The sequence below is a fragment of the Anguilla anguilla genome, chromosome 2 (genome assembly GCF_013347855.1).
Source record: "Anguilla anguilla isolate fAngAng1 chromosome 2, fAngAng1.pri, whole genome shotgun sequence".
Classification (NCBI taxonomy): Eukaryota; Metazoa; Chordata; class Actinopteri; order Anguilliformes; family Anguillidae; genus Anguilla; species Anguilla anguilla.
The window spans coordinates 5,088,354-5,105,367 of record NC_049202.1 but is presented as its reverse complement, the minus strand read 5'-3'; the positions used below and the strand labels follow the sequence as shown (position 1 = coordinate 5,105,367).

Sequence of the window (17,014 nt, the reverse complement as noted above, 5' to 3'; positions counted from 1 at the left end):
ATTGATAATATTAGATATTCTATATTGCCCCCTTGTGTCAAACAACAATCACTACAACCTCTTTTTAGTGATTTGGACTGAATGTACTGTCTCTTATCATGCACATTTCTTTGATTCATTTCCCTAACGGTTTTAAAATATAATACCCGATAATACAGCATACCTTCGCCTGCAGCAGGTGAACACAGTACAAGCAATGAACACTGCCTATCAGTTGTCAGTCCCTGTAAGCTGTTTAATAATGCAGGAAAGGGAAACTGGTTTTGCAAGTCAGTTATCATTCACACTCAGGCCCTGTTGCCTGAACATTTGCACAGACCTAAATCCTGTTTATGCAAGCCAGTCCACCCTTCTTCTTTTTTTCAAATTATTTATTTAGATGAGATTATGTGTGTTTGAAAGCAAACATTTCATAGATTTGTCAAGTCTGTGCTACGGCAGGTGGTTAAACGACAAAATCCAAAGCCTGTTTCTTTTTGTTTCTTCTTTTTTTTTCTTCTTGTCCTACTTAAATCTCAATATTAACCTGACCCTCTTGCCGCATTCCACATATTTTCAGAGATCTACTGTGTTCCACAAAAACAATAGAGGCGGATAAAAAGAGGCCAAGAAAAAAGGAGGACGGGAGGTGGAGGGGAGGTATGGATTTGAGAGGTAGCAATTTACTGTAGTATTTCAGGAACTAATAAGAAGGTTGCAGAAAGCTCAGTTCTGAGATGAGGAACTCCCCTTGTACTCTTATGCAATATGGTTCATCTGGATTGTTTCTATAATAATCCAGTTGTATTAATAGATGTGGGGGAAAATGCACAAAATATACATATGAACATAAAAAGGAGTGTCGTGCTTCTGCATTTAATCTGTGTAAAAGGGACAATATGCATTAATAACATTCTTGTAAATGTGCTAGAGTTAGCCAGGCAGTCTAGTTTTTATCTGTAGCTGCTGGGCTCTATGTCTTTGGACTGGAAACTCGAGTGTCACTGTTTTGCTGTTTACGTAATAATATATACAATTTACCTAGTAGAGTGTGTCAAGGCCCATTTGATTGAATTGGCATCACAACAGGGCAGCTGCACATATAAAACATCACTGAATTTTCTTTCTTTCCAAAACTCCTTCCCATCCTCTCTGTATTTCAGGGGAGCTTGAGCTGGTTTTGCGCCTCCTGGGTCCACAGCCTTCTTTTTTGGAGGATGAGTCATAACCTGACATCACTAAAGATGTGTTGGGACACAAATTGATTCGGTCCTGTGCGGCAGGGCCTCTGGTCTCATATTCTGATTTGGCCTTTAGATGCAAATAAATGTAGTCTAGACACAGAGCTGGAGAAACATGCAGGCGTGGTGTATTATGAGGCGACAAACTTAGCTGACTGTCATCTCTCAACAGTGACCCCTTTTTCACATGTACTCTCTTGGGGTATGGAGCTGGTCTTGTAACATAAAGATCATAGATTCAGTTCCTGGGTTTGGCACTGCCCTTGTACCCTTGAGCAAGGTACTTAACCTGCATTGCCTCAGTATATATCCAGCTGTGTAATTGGATACAATGTAAAATGCTATGTAAACAGTTGTGTAAGTCACTCTGGATAAGAGCTAAATGCTAAATGCCAGCAATGTAATGTCTCTGTACTAGTCATTATGCACAGTAAACTCCTGGTGGGGGTTATATGTTTCCCATTCTACTCTTTGTATCTTTGTTTTCTACCTTGGTCTTCCTTAACTCTTGTTTGTTTCCCCCTCTCACAAAAAATGCGGCTGCTGGACCCCGTCCCGACTCACCCCAAAGTCTCTCCCTTGTATGTCCTCCGCTCCAGCCTGCCCCCCTGGACCGCCCCCTTCGGATGCTTTGTACATTGGTTGTCTAATACACATGAACCCAAAGCTGCTGTTTTGCTGACCAGCTGATGTTAGTTGTAGTGATGTGTTTTTTGTAATGGCTACTGCTTCTATTTAATCAGCTGTAAACTAGCTTTCTCTGTATTGATCTCTGAAAATCAGAAAGTAAAGAGTGGGTCAAACCACATATGTCAGTACACACAGTGCCCTGTGGCCTGATAGTGACTAGTGTCAATCAGTCATTTTTCTTTGTCCTCCCTGTTTTCTTTCCCTTTTTATAGCCTCTGCAGGGGCTGGAAACAGCCAGGAGGCCATTTTGTATTGTTTTAGGAAGCGGATAAATGCTGGTAGGAAGCGTGTCTGCCAGGAATTCTGGGTTACAGAGCAGCTGCAGACCAAGCCTGTCCTCCAGGAAGAGAATGGAGTGGTTAGACACTGAGGGATAGTAACACACACACACACACACTGCTGTCCCCCATGGCCAATGTCTCCAACAGGCATTCCCAGGCAAACTGCAAAATCCATGGTCAAGGCAATGACATTTATCTGTAAAAATAATAATTAGCATGATTCATATTTGTTGTCTCGTGCTCCCCGTCTCTCTTTCAGAGTCATCGATACCACATGAGTTTGGCTTATCGCAGTTTGTATTCTAGGGGTTTAAAAATGTACAGGCAAGCGTCAACTAGCAAGTGTTGTACTGGCAAGGTCCACTGTGGAAGGTCGGTCACCTTTCTTCCACTTGGTCCACTGGGGCAACAGGGAGCTGTGAACTGAGCCTTTAGTTATGAGAACACAATCTATCTATGACTTCACTGCTTCACTCATAACGGTATTACTTAAGCGGCGAGTCCCCTCAGGGAGACATCTGGGGATGTTTTCTAGAGCTTCAGTGAGGAATCTGTGGAAAGTGTTTGCTTATTTTCCTCCAAGACCGAGAAACTAAACATTTATATTTTGCATACAAATAACAGCCTTCACATTTTTATATATTGTTAATAATGTGGAAATTAAATAATCAGCAAAAAGTCCTAAACACGATAACTGGGATTTATTTTTTTATTTTTATTTTTTTGGTAAATCACTTCATTGTTTCTTGTTTCTGGCGAATTTTAAAAGCCCCAACCATATATCACGCTCACATTCTCTTTGTTCTAATCGACCTATTGGGCATGGTTACAACGGAGTGAGAAAGCAATACACATTTTAACATTAATTCCATTTCTTTCTTTCCATTCTGAATGCTCAATCACAAATATTGGAGGCAGCAACGCATAACGTAGTATTTGAACGCGTCTAATAATTTGCCAAATTAATTTAAATGAAGCAGTCTACCACTGAGAACTTTGTCACATTGCCACAACTTTCCTTTCGTTGCCCGTACCTCTGCCACGTCTCACTGATGACGTAATCCTTTTTTTGACAGCGAGCACGGTAGCGCACTGGAGATGGCGAGCTAGTTGAAAAAAATAAAAGCGTTCCTTTGCGCATGCCCTCAGTGCCCAAGGCTCTTGGGTAATTGTAGTTCTGTTAGACATTGTAGAATGAGAAACAATATCCGATGCTTGTTGTGAGACTACAAGTTCCGATGAGCACACATCGCAGAAAGCTTACGCTAGTGTAAAAACTTGGGCTGAAGGAGTAGCTATTTCCTGGTTAGACTTGACAGCCATTTTGGATTCAGGACGACTAGCCGTTAGGTTTTTTGGGGGAGCAGTTAGCCACTTTTTAAAATTTGACATAGATTGAAGATAGCCATTTCAAGTTCTTCATAGGAAAGGGGAGCGCCGCTTTACAAGAAGAGTGGGCTTACTGTGACATGTCAACGATGAATCCGGAATAGTAAGTAAAAAATAGAGACATGGTGATGGTTAGCTTGTGTGAAAGTGACTTAGCTTGCAAGCTAACGTGCGGATTGTTTGCTGGCTGGCAGGCTAGTTAGCTGTATAGTCAGCTAGGATAGTACATTTTTCTGTGAAGCATAGAATGCTTGCTAGTCGGATAGCTGTGAGGGCGACACATATCGAATAGAATATTCAATTTTCTAGATACGTCCGAGTTAAGTTAAGACTAGCTATCTCGCAAGATGGGATAACCGGCCAGTTAGCTCATAAGCCAACCAACATCTTGAGCTATGTAATTACCCATGGTCATCTGTTAGCTAACTAGCTAGCTAATAAATTAGCTGTTCTAACTCAGTAGGCACGTGAATGATATACCCTGTGAGTTGGCTAACGCTAGACTTTGTTTTTGTGTGTGATTGGGCTTGCTATCTAACGTCGTTGATGTTAGTATAAAGTTATAACAACGCTTGGCTCACTAGTTATCTAGCCGCCCGGCCAGCTAATCAGTTAATATTGTGTAAATAGAAAAAGCATAACGTTAGCATTGTGGACATACTTATGGAGTCGAAACAAGAGAGGGAAGTGTACTGTCCGGCTAGCAACACAATTTGGCCAGGCCCTATGGCGGTGGCAGTAGCATTTGGACGCATATTTTCGTTCAGACAGCTAACTATACAACTAGTTGCCTAGCTAGCTAGCCGTTCTAGTGAGGGAAGTGGTATTTGGATATATAACGTTTTCGCCAATCGCATGAAACGCTTGTACTAATCAACATTAAGATGGTCAACTTTGGAAAGCTAAGCAACCCAACGATACGTCGCTGGCTATTTAAACTGACAGCTTGACGTTAGCTAACGTTAGCTGGCTTTGGTTATTCTTTCTTGCTCGCTAGTGCATAGACTATAGTTGCCCATTTAGCTACATACTACGAATTATTCATGAATAACTACATCATACTAACTAGCTGTTCGACTAGCAAAATTAAGTTAACGTCAACTGACGTTATTTTTGTTATCCAACTGTGTGTTTTCATATTTTTATGGTCCTTTTAAGCTGGCTTGTTAGCCGTGTCTCCAGTAATGTTAATTGGCGACACCCCTCTGTTTTTAGCTAATGTTACCCACAGCGTCCATTGTCGCGTTTAGAACTATAATCGCGTTAAAATGCTCCGCTTCGTATTTCTTTTTAATGTGTGGTCGGACAGGGTAGTTTGTCAGTTTAGCGTGGTAAACGTCAAATAAATGATTATCTTCCTGTAACCCGTTGCTCAACAAGCTTGTAACTACCCTGCTGTGTACCAGCGATACATTATTAAATATTTACTCCCAAGTGAAACCTAAGATTGTAACATATGGGTGAAGATATGACCATGCTCTTCATTTATTCGTCTGCTAGCCTGTCGTTACACTAGCGACAGTTCAGGTCGTACCGGAGAATGCTACCATACCGGCTGAAATTGGGTTATGAATGTATTGCAGATTCTGCATAACTACGTTTAATCTGAATATGGCCTAGCCTTCAGGGATATGATGGATTCAAACAGGTTGGCCAATGATGGCAAGAATCCTTGAGATAAACATCAACAACGATTGTGAATCTATGCTCATCAACAAGTTTAAAGCCAAGAAAGACACCCATCCTCTCTGGTGGGTCACAGTCATGTGTAGGTCACATGGCTTCTTGCGACACTCACTTTGTTCAGTTATTAAGCAATTCGCCGTAGGAGAGTTTACCAGCGGCAGTTGCGCAGGCTTAAAACTGTCTGGTTATTCAATAGCGTGTGGATTCGAGATGCAGTATTATTAACATGGTGCCAGCATTTCGCCGAAAAGACAGCTCGATTTAGCTTGATGTCTTTCACATTAAAGAGAAACACAACGCTGCTCACCAGTGGCAACTTCCTGGATGTGATTTTTCATTGAATCAGCAAATTGACACGATTTTAAATTGAGTACGAGTAGACCGACAGATCCACAAAAGCAAGCAAAGTGGGTGATGACGTTGGGCTATATTTTAGGTGACGTCTCGGATGTACTGGTTTGCATCAATTTCCCTACAGATCACAGTTTTGTCACTGGGGCTAGGTAGCCAACGTTGGTGAAAGCATGTTGCTGAGACCGTGTTTACAGATTACTACTGGCCTGGCTATTTTTTTGAATGATGTGGCTATATATAGGGAGCTTTGTGGTTAATGGCAAAACATGCACATTCAGAAAACTTACCAAATTAATATATAATGTAGAAGACAAAGGGTAAGACTGTAAATGAAGGGAGCATTTTCTGGTTATGGAGAATTCAAATACACTCAGAAATACTGACAGAAATGCTGTACTGTTGCTTTTCATAATTGCAGTTCAGACATTTACATATGTATGATGTATGGTGACCTTTTAAGTTTGTTTAAATGTAGCTATATAGATATAAGCCATTTTAAATCGAAGATGTTTTGTAGTCTCTGTAGAAGCCTGTGGCTTGCACAGGAAAATAGTTCTGCATGTGAAAATGTAAAAAAAAAAAAAATAATGCTGACTTCTTCCAGGGCCAGGAAGTTTCAAACATCCTTAGTGTAGTTTGAGCTGCACAGCTGTTGCAGTTCAACCTGCAACATCTACTGAACAAACAACTAGACTTTGAAGGTCTTACCGAAATGGTGAACGGGGTACGACTTTGTGTGTACCGTCTTAGCAATAAGTAATCTTCTCCAGAAATTCTGCTAAAATAACCTTAAGATCTTTGATTAAGAATATCGGTGTATCACAACTTTATTAGTAAATATCAGCTGAAATAACAAGTGGTAAAGTCAAAGCTATCTGAGCCAGGTGTTTGCTGTCCAAGAGTTGTTAAATAAGATTGCTAATCTGATATATTCTTAACTAAAGCTCAGTGATGAATAAGATTTTCAAGGTGCATGTATAATTTGTCCTTGCTAAGACATGTGCATTTAAAGTTCTGCAGTGTATCTGCAGTGTATAGTTGTGTTTTTAACATCTCAAAAAAGTGTCCCAGGTCCTTCTTATTTTTGGCTAAGACAATAAAGGTGAATTAATTGACAGCATTCTCGGACATTCCCCTTTGGGGTGGAATTGGCGAATGAGCAGTTTGATAATAATTGCCTTCCATTTGTATTTGCTTCTTGAAGTTGCTTCATGTTGTGATATTACAATGTGGGCTACATTTTAAATTAAGGGTAGTCTATAAGTTGTTGCATGAATTGGAAACCTTCCAGCACCCTTCTTGCCACGGCAAATTCCACGTAAGATAATTTCCGCGTAGTGATGTTTCGGTGTGGGTTTAATTTCACGCCCTGCAGAACTGAGCCACCAGGTCACTTTGATAATAAAAAACGGGGGGGGGGGGGGTTCTCACTGAATCGTAAACGGGAATTATCTGTCATCGGAACATTGCATTGCTGATGTCACAGTCAAATTCCGCCCCTCACAGGAAAAAAAAAAACGGTGTCAGGAGTGGAATGGCGTTGAATTTTGACCCTTCACAGTATTTACCATTGGCAATATAGTATAGCTGGCGTATGTGCATGCCGAAGTGAGACCTCAAACAGGTTATTCCAGAAGGGCCTGGAGGTCCTAACCCGGCCCCCTTACTTATCCTCAAATCTGCCTGACGGTGCACCTTTACCTGGACCTGCCCCAGTACCGGATCGGGTCTTGCTCCGTCCTAATAAAAGGAAAAACATCTACTGCTCAGAACAATAGGCCTGTGTGTGCCCCCCTCTGGCCTCTAAAGGACGCCTGTTCAGCTCTGAATTCCTTTCAGCTTTCTCTTTCTTTAGGTATTTTCCTCCTGGCCGCTGTCTGAAATCCCCGTCTCAGTGCCCGCCCTCTGCAGTCCTCTCGTATTTGCGTTTGTTCCTCTTTATTTTGTACGTGTGTTTACTGAGCGGTGTTTTTTTTTTTTTCACTTTTTGAGTGAGAACCGTGCCGTTTCTCTAAAGTACCGGTGCTGTGTCCTTTTTCATGAATCACATTGAATGTTGCTTGGTTACCAGGAAGCAGCCTGGCGACGGCCTAGATTGGCCAACTCTGCGGAAACGTTGCACTCATCAGCTCCCAAACATTTTGGAGGGCTTTAATGTTAACGTGAGCTTTTTATTGCATTTCTTTCAGTCGAAGGTGTCAGTTTATATATAAGAGCACTTCCGGTGTCAACAGATTACCCTGTGACATGTTTGCATTGCCATTAGTTCACTTTAGCTGTTGATTGCTGTGCTAACTCTACACGAATTTCAGAAAGCACAGGTCATTGTGAATGGAAGCACTCTTTTTTTTTTTTGAGTTTTGCCATGTCTGTTAGTAAAGGCATAACCTGAGATTTCAGAGCATGATTTTTCTGCTGCTCACAGATATTTGACCGTGCGTCCTTCTCCTGTTCGACTGAGTGTGACGCGTTAATGCCACAGTCCTGTAGCGGAAAATGAACAGAGCTGCTTGCTCATTTTGAGTTAATAATAATAATAATGGAAAAGGCTGTTTGGCAGGAATGACCATATATGGCAATGTGCAGAACAATTGCGGAGCTGAATTTGGCCGCCTCAGTTTCTGCCACATTCTCGTGTTATGGCGAGTCGCTCTTTTCTAGCTGCGTGTGAGTGACTTTTCGACGGTGACGCGTCAGGCATTTTTGTGTGCGAAACGGCAGCGACAGACGCCATTATCTACCAATGGCGTCACGCAGCCATGGTTACTGTACGAATTACCCCGGCCCGGATAAGGGAACGGGGGAAGTGAAGATTAGCGTGTGTGGTACTGCGAGAGGGCAGCGGGTCCACGCTGAGCGGAGGGCTATCAAAGGGCAGCTTTCACCCCCGTGTTTCTATAGAAACGCTGATGGGGTTTCAGAGGGTTGGGGCTTCAGCCAGAACCAGGGCAAGGCTGCACGTGCTCAGCAGCGTTCAGCAATGCCCTTACGCGTTCAGCGTGGGTCAGTGTGCAGCGAGCACTGTAAGGAGTCGAGCTGCGTGGTCACAGTCCAGTAGGAAGCAGATAAACACGGGGATGACGGACAGGGCAATGAGTACGTCTTCAGTTTCTGAGCTTCGGGAGAATGTGACACAACCAGGGTGGGGAATGAACACCAGCCACAAACCAAATGCTGGGTAAATTTCATTTGTGGGTGGTGAGTTTGTACACTCTACCAGAGACTTTGGCGGGTAGCCACCCTTCACTTGGGGGGCCAGTTTTATCCTAAATATCTGGTTGTCTGGTAAAACTGTGGCAAATTTTGGGATGCACCAGCCACTGTGGCCAGTGAAAGAAAAAGCTTAGTTTCCTGCCCTGGATAAAACAGATTAAAATCGCATCAGCACTGGTTTATTAGGCCTATAATAAGCTATGGACCATTGGTTATTGTGCAGGTTCTTTGGATTGCAGTGCCCTTTAAAAGCCCCTTTTGGACCGCACCGTGCTCTCTCGTAGCGTACAGACAAACGGAGGCCGTTGGCGTAAAGCGGACACACACAGAAAATGTCCTCGTGTGAATTTCGGCAGGAGCGCGTGTCCCCGGTGACAGCTGTGTGTTGTGTCGCAACGAGCGGAGCAGAAAACAAACGCGTTTCGCTGCTATTTTTATTCGGGGCCTCGCAGTTTAACGCACCCCTTAACCGTCGCCTGTCCGCGGAGCCGCTCGCTTATTTTCGATTAGCCCCGGTCTGGCTTCGGTTTGCCGCTGTAACGTAGCCTAGCTTAACGATTTAAGAAAACGGTCGTTTCCGGACTCTCGAATACATTAAAGCCGAGTTCTCTCGGTTATTTACAGCGTGTTGTCTGCTTTGAGCGCGTGGCAGACGGCGTGTTGTTGTTGTTTTTATTTTTTTATTTTGCAGTGCTTAAATTAGCGCTGCCATCCTCAGCAGTGATGAAACGTGTTGTGCCTCCTCATCTTCGCTCAGGGTGCTGCTCTCAGCGTTTTGGGCTGTTTTTTTTTTTTTGCGTTCGCATCTGTCTTTTCTCCGACTCGTCTGCAATTTTGACAGCTTTCACTCCGCTCTCTCCTCGCTTCTCTTTACCGATCTGGCCTGCCGCCATCACCACACCCCTGTCCGCAGTTCCTGGGCCTCCTCCTAGGCCTTAGCTCCTAGGGGAGGAGGCGTGTTCTACGCGAAGGCCACCTGGACTACACATACTGCTTTGCATGCTTTTAGCGCTACATTCTGGACGATGCTGATTTGCTTGGCTGGAGTGCTAAATTCAGCTCATTCAAGCCAGATAACGTCCTTGCTCGTGCGAAGGCTTTAACGGCGGTCCTTTCTCTGAGCGGCGGATCAGAGTTGTGTGTCTCTTCTGCAAGTCCTCCTCAGACAGAATTTCAGTTTGAGTGACCTCTGTGTCCTGACGTAGACTTGAGTGTGCATTGATTTTTGGCACCTAATTATGTGCTGGAATTTTCTTGAAAGTGGAAGTGGGTCCTTTAATACAGAAGGTCAGGGCGCTGGTTGTAAATACCTCGGAGAAAGGGATTCAGCTTAGTGATTAGTGGCTCTTTAAGATGAACAGCAGCCTTAAATTATCCTGAGCTGCCCATTGTGCCGAGGAATTCTGGGAAATGTGTGGGTGCAGAATTCAAAGTATTGCCTGGGCCTTTCTTCCATGTTTTTGAAAAGAAATTTAAATAGATTTCTTTTGCCAGTGACCTGAATCAGGCTACTTTTGAAAATGATAAGAGGTGTTTTGATAAATTATAATTTATTCTCCAGATTGAGAGGTAAGGAAACGTTCACTCTGCGTGCGTGCGTGCGTGCTCCGCTGAATGCTATCCTTAGCCTCCATTGAAGTGAGCTCGTGCCTGAGAGCGTACTCTAGCTGCAGCGAAGAGAGAGCGGTTGAGGGATGGTAAAACGGGCCAGGCTACAGGACGCGTTAGCGTGCTGGAGTCTGGCACAGGCCTGTGGTGTAGCAGGCAGGTCTGCGGTCAGGGGTTATGGGGGGCAAGGTGGGTGGGGGGGGTTGTTTTGAAGGTGTGGGAGTTTCTGTGAAACCACAGGGGCCGTACGGCCTATGTATGTATATCAGATATGAGGTGTTTACAGAGCATACAGTTCTATTTTACATTTAATGCAGAACACACATTAACACACACACACACACACGCGCTCTCAGCAGTCACACACCCCGGAGTGTGTGTCGGATGGCTGTTGGACAGGATGAACAGAAGTGTTTGTTCACCGTCGGCTCACTGACGTGGCAGATCTCTCGTAGGACAGGAAGTGCCGGGGACAGGCACTTCCTCCCGATTAGGAGCATCAGCGTGTTTGCCAAGCAGTGATAATCGCTCAAATCTGCCATTTGCTTTTCTGATACTTGTGCTTGTTTATCTAAGGTGCAGGTATGGGAGTCCCCTGCCAGCCAGACTTCTCAATTTGCATTGTCACATGAATAATAATGTCCAGTCATCCCACTTTTTCCCTGTCTAATTTATTTTTTCCTCTGGATTTGTGATGGGCTACACAACTGTGGTTAAAGCTATATATATATGCTCAGTAGATATAGTAGCATTGCTAATGTGCAGTAGAGATGGTAGTATTGGTAATGCACAGTAGATATAGTAGAGACATTGTGAGCGCTACACTGAAAGATTTTGATTTGATTCAAATTTTTTCCATTCACTTTCTGCCTCTTGGCAATGATGAGTCTCTGAACCCTGCCAGCGGGCTGCTTAGAAATCCCACACTTCCCGCACGCTTAGTCATCAGATTCGATTGGATTAAAATAGTTTTTCTTAAATATGTATGTATGCTGTGCACCAGCAGCTATGTGGAAAGTTTCCAAACTGAAATGCAGTTTTACTTTAAAGGACCTGGCCGAATCTGCTTTCAGCCTGATGGGAGCTACTGCATGGGTCGTGGGTTGCCAGGTCTGCAGAATGGCGGGAGCTACTTAGGGGCTAGCAGGTTGCCATGTCTGTGGGGTAGCGGTAGCTGCTGCTTCTTCCGGAATGTTCCAGGCCGTCTCACTGTGTGCATCTGATGGGTTTCTTCTGGAATGTTCTGGGCGTTCTCGCAGTGCCTGCTCGGGGAAAACCGTGTTCTCTTCTCGTTTTTGCGGCCTGTCGTTTTCCACCCCAGTGAATTGGGAGCTGTAGCTCCTACGGTTCAGAAAAGGAAGTGTGCGATGACAGGAGAGGAAGCGCGGAATGGAGACAGAACTGCATCCTGTGTCAAAATTTTAATCCTCATCGTTTTTTTCCCCCCCCTTTCCTTTTCCCCAGTGATTATTTATTCAAGCTGCTTCTGATTGGTGACTCCGGCGTTGGGAAGTCCTGTCTCCTCCTCCGATTCGCTGTAAGTGCCCGTGTGACCCGCCCCTGGTCGTTAGGGGGAGATTATATCAGGCTGAGCGGCTCTCTGGCCCGAAATCAGGGAGGGGAACACAGTGTGTGTGTGTGTGTCAGTGACTTTCAGATATTGCTGTGTACTTATTTGTATGTGTGTGTTCATGTACAATACAGTGTATGTGTGAGATATGATAATGAGAAAAGATACATGTATAGATGTGTTACATAGCCTGCATAGGCATTTTGATCACTGGAGAGAGAGAATGCACAGAATATATCTGGCTTCATCTTATTTCTGCTTTGGTTTGTCCCCACAAATCAGTAATTTTTTCCCCTTTGTGTTCCAGGACGACACGTACACAGAAAGCTACATTAGTACTATTGGAGTGGACTTCAAAATCAGGACTATAGAATTAGACGGAAAGACGATTAAGCTCCAGATCGTAAGTATGCCGTCGGCGTCGCACCATTGGCTGCTTTAAAGGGTGTCATGGCCGCTCTGAAAGCGTTTTGCGGGTCCGCGCGGGGCCTTAATTATGCACGAGGCCCATTGTGAGCGCGCCAGACGCAAACGCTGTTGTTTCACTGGGCGCTCCATTGTGATGAGTCTCCATCAGCTTTTTATCCCAGGTCAGCGGGCGTCTCCGTGGATAATTTAAACGCTTGTCTCTTCTGCAGCTGATTAGTTTTACTCATTGTGTTGGGTCTGTGTTTCTTTTTTACATTTCACTGTAACTGTTAAAATGAAGTGTTTTTCAGAAAGAACGTCATTATTTGTACAACAGTAGAACTGCTGTATATGTTTTATGTTTTTGTGTCACACGACACAAGTGCTCTCTGCTTTTTGAAAATGTGCTCTATTGTTGAATCCCAGTTTTCAGAGTGTGAGCAACACTGCTGTATAATAGTGTTACAGTGATGACGTCTTTTTGTAGGCCGACCCGGACGTTTCTTCCGCCATGGGTTCCCTCAGTCAGTAGATTTCCAATGCTTATTTTCCCATAGGGATTCAAGCATTGGAAATCTGACGAAGGAATCCATGGCTCAAAAACGCGAACTTACTTCCGGGTTTTAGGACTACAAACCGTAACACACTCTATATGTCTGTAGTATTTCCTGCTTTGTGTGTGTGTGTAAATGTCCTGGTGAGTAGGCACTCACCACAGCGCCCCCTGTGTTCACAGTGGGATACGGCGGGGCAGGAGCGGTTTCGCACCATCACGTCCAGTTACTACAGGGGCGCGCACGGCATTATCGTAGTTTATGACGTCACGGACCAGGTGAGCTCGACGCACACGCACCGCCATCTCTCATCCCTTAGCGGTAATAGCGGCGCTGGGTTGCACGGATACGGGGGGGGCGGGGGGGGGTCACATGATCTGGAAGCGCTGCACGGTGATAGGAGCGACTCTCTCTTCAGCCATCGCCGATGTTTACGGAGCGGCCATTTTGTGCCAGAACACTCTTCGCACATTAGCTGAGGTGGAGAGGGGGGAAGATTACTGAGCTTATTAAACTGGGAGATGGTTAGGTGGAGAGATCCAGCACACCAGGGAACTCCCTGCTGCTTAATTTATGATGATAATTAAGCAGCAATACAGTAATTATATTGGTAATTGAGTAAGCTGTTAACATGGATGTTATGCTAAAAATCTCGTTTCTCTACCCCCGCAGGAGTCTTTCAATAACGTCAAGCAGTGGCTGCAGGAGATAGACCGATATGCCAGCGAGAACGTTAACAAGCTATTGGTAGGAAACAAGTGTGACCTGACAACAAAGAAGGTGGTGGATTACACAACAGCAAAGGTAAGGCTCCGTCCCGTTTAAAGATTGAAATTCAGTGCAATTAGTTCTGTGACTACTTGCTTTGGCAGAAGTTTCAAGAGCACAAGGCTTTGGCTTTTATGAAGTGCCACCCATACCTTCAGTTATAGTGTAAGGGAAAAGTTCAGTCATTTCCTGTTTTGAGAAAACCTAGCTGGTGAAATTAATACCTTCAGAAGTGTAGGTATAATCATTACTGCACCGATGACCTTTTATAACAGCACCATTGCTGAAGTGTAGTCAGGTCAGTGCTGGCTTTTAATAAGTCTGATGTTTCGTCGGACCCAGATTGCTGATTGGATCAGTATTTGATGCTCTTCGGTTTTGCCTGCGACGTTGGCCAGTCTGATTAAATGAAACAATGCTTATTTCCACTCTCACAGCAGTGTGTTTTATTTAACCCCCCCCCCCACCCCTACCCCTTCTCCCCCCCGCCCCCCCCCCACCCCTACCCCTTCTCCCCCCCCCCCCAGGAATTTGCCGACTCTCTAGGCATCCCCTTCTTGGAAACGAGCGCCAAAAACGCCACCAACGTAGAGCAGGCCTTCATGACCATGGCTGCGGAGATCAAGAAGAGGATGGGCCCCGGGGCCACGAGCGGGGGCTCGGAGAAGTCCAACGTCAAGATCCAGAGCACTCCGGTGAAGCCCTCCTCCGGGGGGTGCTGCTGAGGCCTTTCCCCCGCCCCGCCCCACCCTGCCCCCGCCCTCCCCCCACCTCCTCAGAGTCTCCCATTAACATGCTCCACATTTAGAGAGAGAGAGAGAGATGGAAACAGAGAGAGAGAGAGAGAGATAAATATTAAAGAGTTGCCTCAATCGTACTGTAAGTAGCCGCACTACCGGAAATTCTCCAGAAAAACACACACACGCGCGCACACACACACACACAAAACGACGGTCAGCAATTTGAGAAGAGAGCCTCTGCCCTCCACCCCTCCCCTTTTCCCTTCTCCCCCCCCCCAATCTCTCCCCTTCACCCCCATCTTGGCCTGCTTTAACCAACTTCTCCACACCTCCCTTACAGCCCCCCAACACACACACACACACACACGCAGTCTCCACAGTCTCCACAAACTTCATTTGCACCCTCCGGCACCCCTCTCTCTGCAGGTTAATAAGTACGGAAAAGAATAATGTGTGTGAATCTCTCAGCATTCCTGCTGCAGGTCTGGTCTGTGGTCGGTTTCATAACTTCTTCTGTTTCTCCTCAGTTTTTCTTATTTTCGTTTTGTTTCTCTGTTTTTTTTTTTTTTTTGTTTTTCTGTTTTTTTTTCTTTTTGTTTTTTTTGGTCGATTTATTTGCTGTTTATATCTTTCATTTCTGTCTTCTGAAGATGAAGTTTCGTCAATGTCGGTCTTGTCAGCCAACAGCACAACACTGTTTCACTGTCCAGCGTCAAGAAAAAGTCAAGTGAAATATGTATGTTATATATATAAATATATATGTAAGATCTGATTTGCTAGTCCTTTAGGAGAGGTTAGTGGAATAAATTACATTATTTGATGAGTAGTCTAACTTCATAATCTGCATTTAATTTGTGGCTCAAGGCTATTGTAATTTTCTTGCACAATATCTTACATTAAAAAAAAAATGGAAGAAATGTTTAATAAAAACATTGTACTTACTGGAATTCCTGCTAGACTGTATGATATAAAAAATGGTCTCCAATTCTTAGTGGTGTAATGTAGAATACATTTTTGTGTTTTAATTATTTATTCTACATTTATTTGGCAGGTATATTGTACTGATGATTACAATGCTGTTTGCAGTTTTGGCCATCTCCTGTGGAATTCCCTTCCCGATTACAGAACCCCTTATTTCAAACACTATGTTCTTTTTTCATAATAAAGGCAACTGAATTCAGTTTTAAATGAGCTGGATAATTCTAGTTAAAGGTTTTCTTACTAATCTGCGTGTTAGCCTCACCATGCTGTGCTCTGACCCAGGCTGTGGAGGATGGTTTCACAAATTAACTTTTGCTGTTCCCTGGTTAATCCAGCTGGTGGATCGGCCTGTTTGTTGTTTTCAAAGGAGACGTAACATTTTTATAAAGGGCTATTTTAATGACAGTTTTCATTTCCATGTAATTATATGCCTCGTGTTTATTCTAGCTAATTAACATGGCGCATCAAACAAATCGGGCATGCTTTTTATGAATCGGGGCTGTTTGACCGGGCTCTCCTGAAATATTTATTTTTGTGTGAACGCGTATGAATGAGTCGACTCCAGTCGGACGTGATTGTGCGTGAGGGACTTTCTGTCCGCCCCGCCGTTGCTAAATCTGGAGTTAGTTTTGATTGTGGCTAACAGAAGCGCTGCACGGTAGCGTTTGAAAGTGAAATGGCAGCTCGTATGAGAGGGAGGCCCTTGGTTTTTTGAGCAGAGTTGTATTGCAGTAATGAACCTGGGAGTGTGTATGAATTGCGGTGGGTGCTTGGAGATTAATTTATCTGATTGTCACGCGTCTGTGTTTCAGTTCAGAAGCTCTATAATCGCACCTCATTCCTTTCATGCCTCTGTGAGAATGAAAAGGTTCGGTGCTGACTGTTTCAGTTAAAATGCTTTTAATGAAAGTACACTGGACCTGAAGTGTAGCCATGCTCTGCTAGAATACTTGTGTTTTTTTTAAAGGTGATAATAGACCATTTTTTTTTGGGGGGGGGGGTTCTCACTCTATAGCTGGATTTAATGCAGGTTAGTGTGTGAATGGCAGCAAATTCAGTATTCAGCCAGTCCAGTGCGGTCTTAAACTTTTCCTACTTTCCGTACTGAATTGAAACCAGCTTTCAGTGTTACGCTCCGATGAAAACTCTCTTCCTGGCTTTCATTACACGATCAGGAAGGGAAAGGAAGGAGACCGAAGTATCACATGCCATCAGTCGGACATTTAAGAATGGGGAAACGGCCCTGACCAATGTGGTTACAGGAGAAAGCACTGAGACAGGCATTGTGTTATAATACACCGCCTACATGCAGTTAACGCGCATTCTCCACTACCCTCTCTTGCATAGTGCGTACTACAATACAATGCCTGGTATTTTTGTGAATGAGAACAAAATGGCCGCAGCTTCAGAGAATGGCCTGATTCTCTTGGTTGTGGAAATTCAGCACTTTCCTATGATTGGGTAGAGACGATCTGCCAGAGGGAACGCAGCCATATGGTTTGCCTCCTCAGTCTCCTTGTGAAGAGGCACTGTCTGTACTGTCATGCTGTGA

The 17,014-nt window shown here is 44.3% G+C and overlaps 1 protein-coding gene across 1 annotated transcript; it reads left to right on the top strand.

Moving 5' to 3' along the window:
- The first annotated feature begins 3,495 nt into the window (after positions 1 to 3,495).
- On the top strand, positions 3,496 to 15,672 carry LOC118221592 (ras-related protein ORAB-1). Its single transcript, XM_035406806.1, has 6 exons — positions 3,496 to 3,683; positions 11,906 to 11,978; positions 12,319 to 12,414; positions 13,156 to 13,251; positions 13,646 to 13,777; positions 14,269 to 15,672. Exons 1-6 carry the CDS (start codon positions 3,661 to 3,663, stop codon positions 14,464 to 14,466), a joined length of 618 nt encoding a protein of 205 aa, XP_035262697.1. The 5' UTR covers positions 3,496 to 3,660; the 3' UTR covers positions 14,467 to 15,672.
- The last annotated feature ends 1,342 nt before the right edge of the window (positions 15,673 to 17,014 follow it).

Coding starts and splice junctions, on each gene's coding strand:
- LOC118221592 (XM_035406806.1), top strand. CDS start 3,661: ATGTCAACGATGAATCCGGAATA. Junction 11,979..12,318: donor GTCTCCTCCTCCGATTCGCT/GTAAGTGCCCGT, acceptor TTTGTGTTCCAG/GACGACACGTACACAGAAAG. Junction 12,415..13,155: donor AGACGATTAAGCTCCAGATC/GTAAGTATGCCG, acceptor CTGTGTTCACAG/TGGGATACGGCGGGGCAGGA.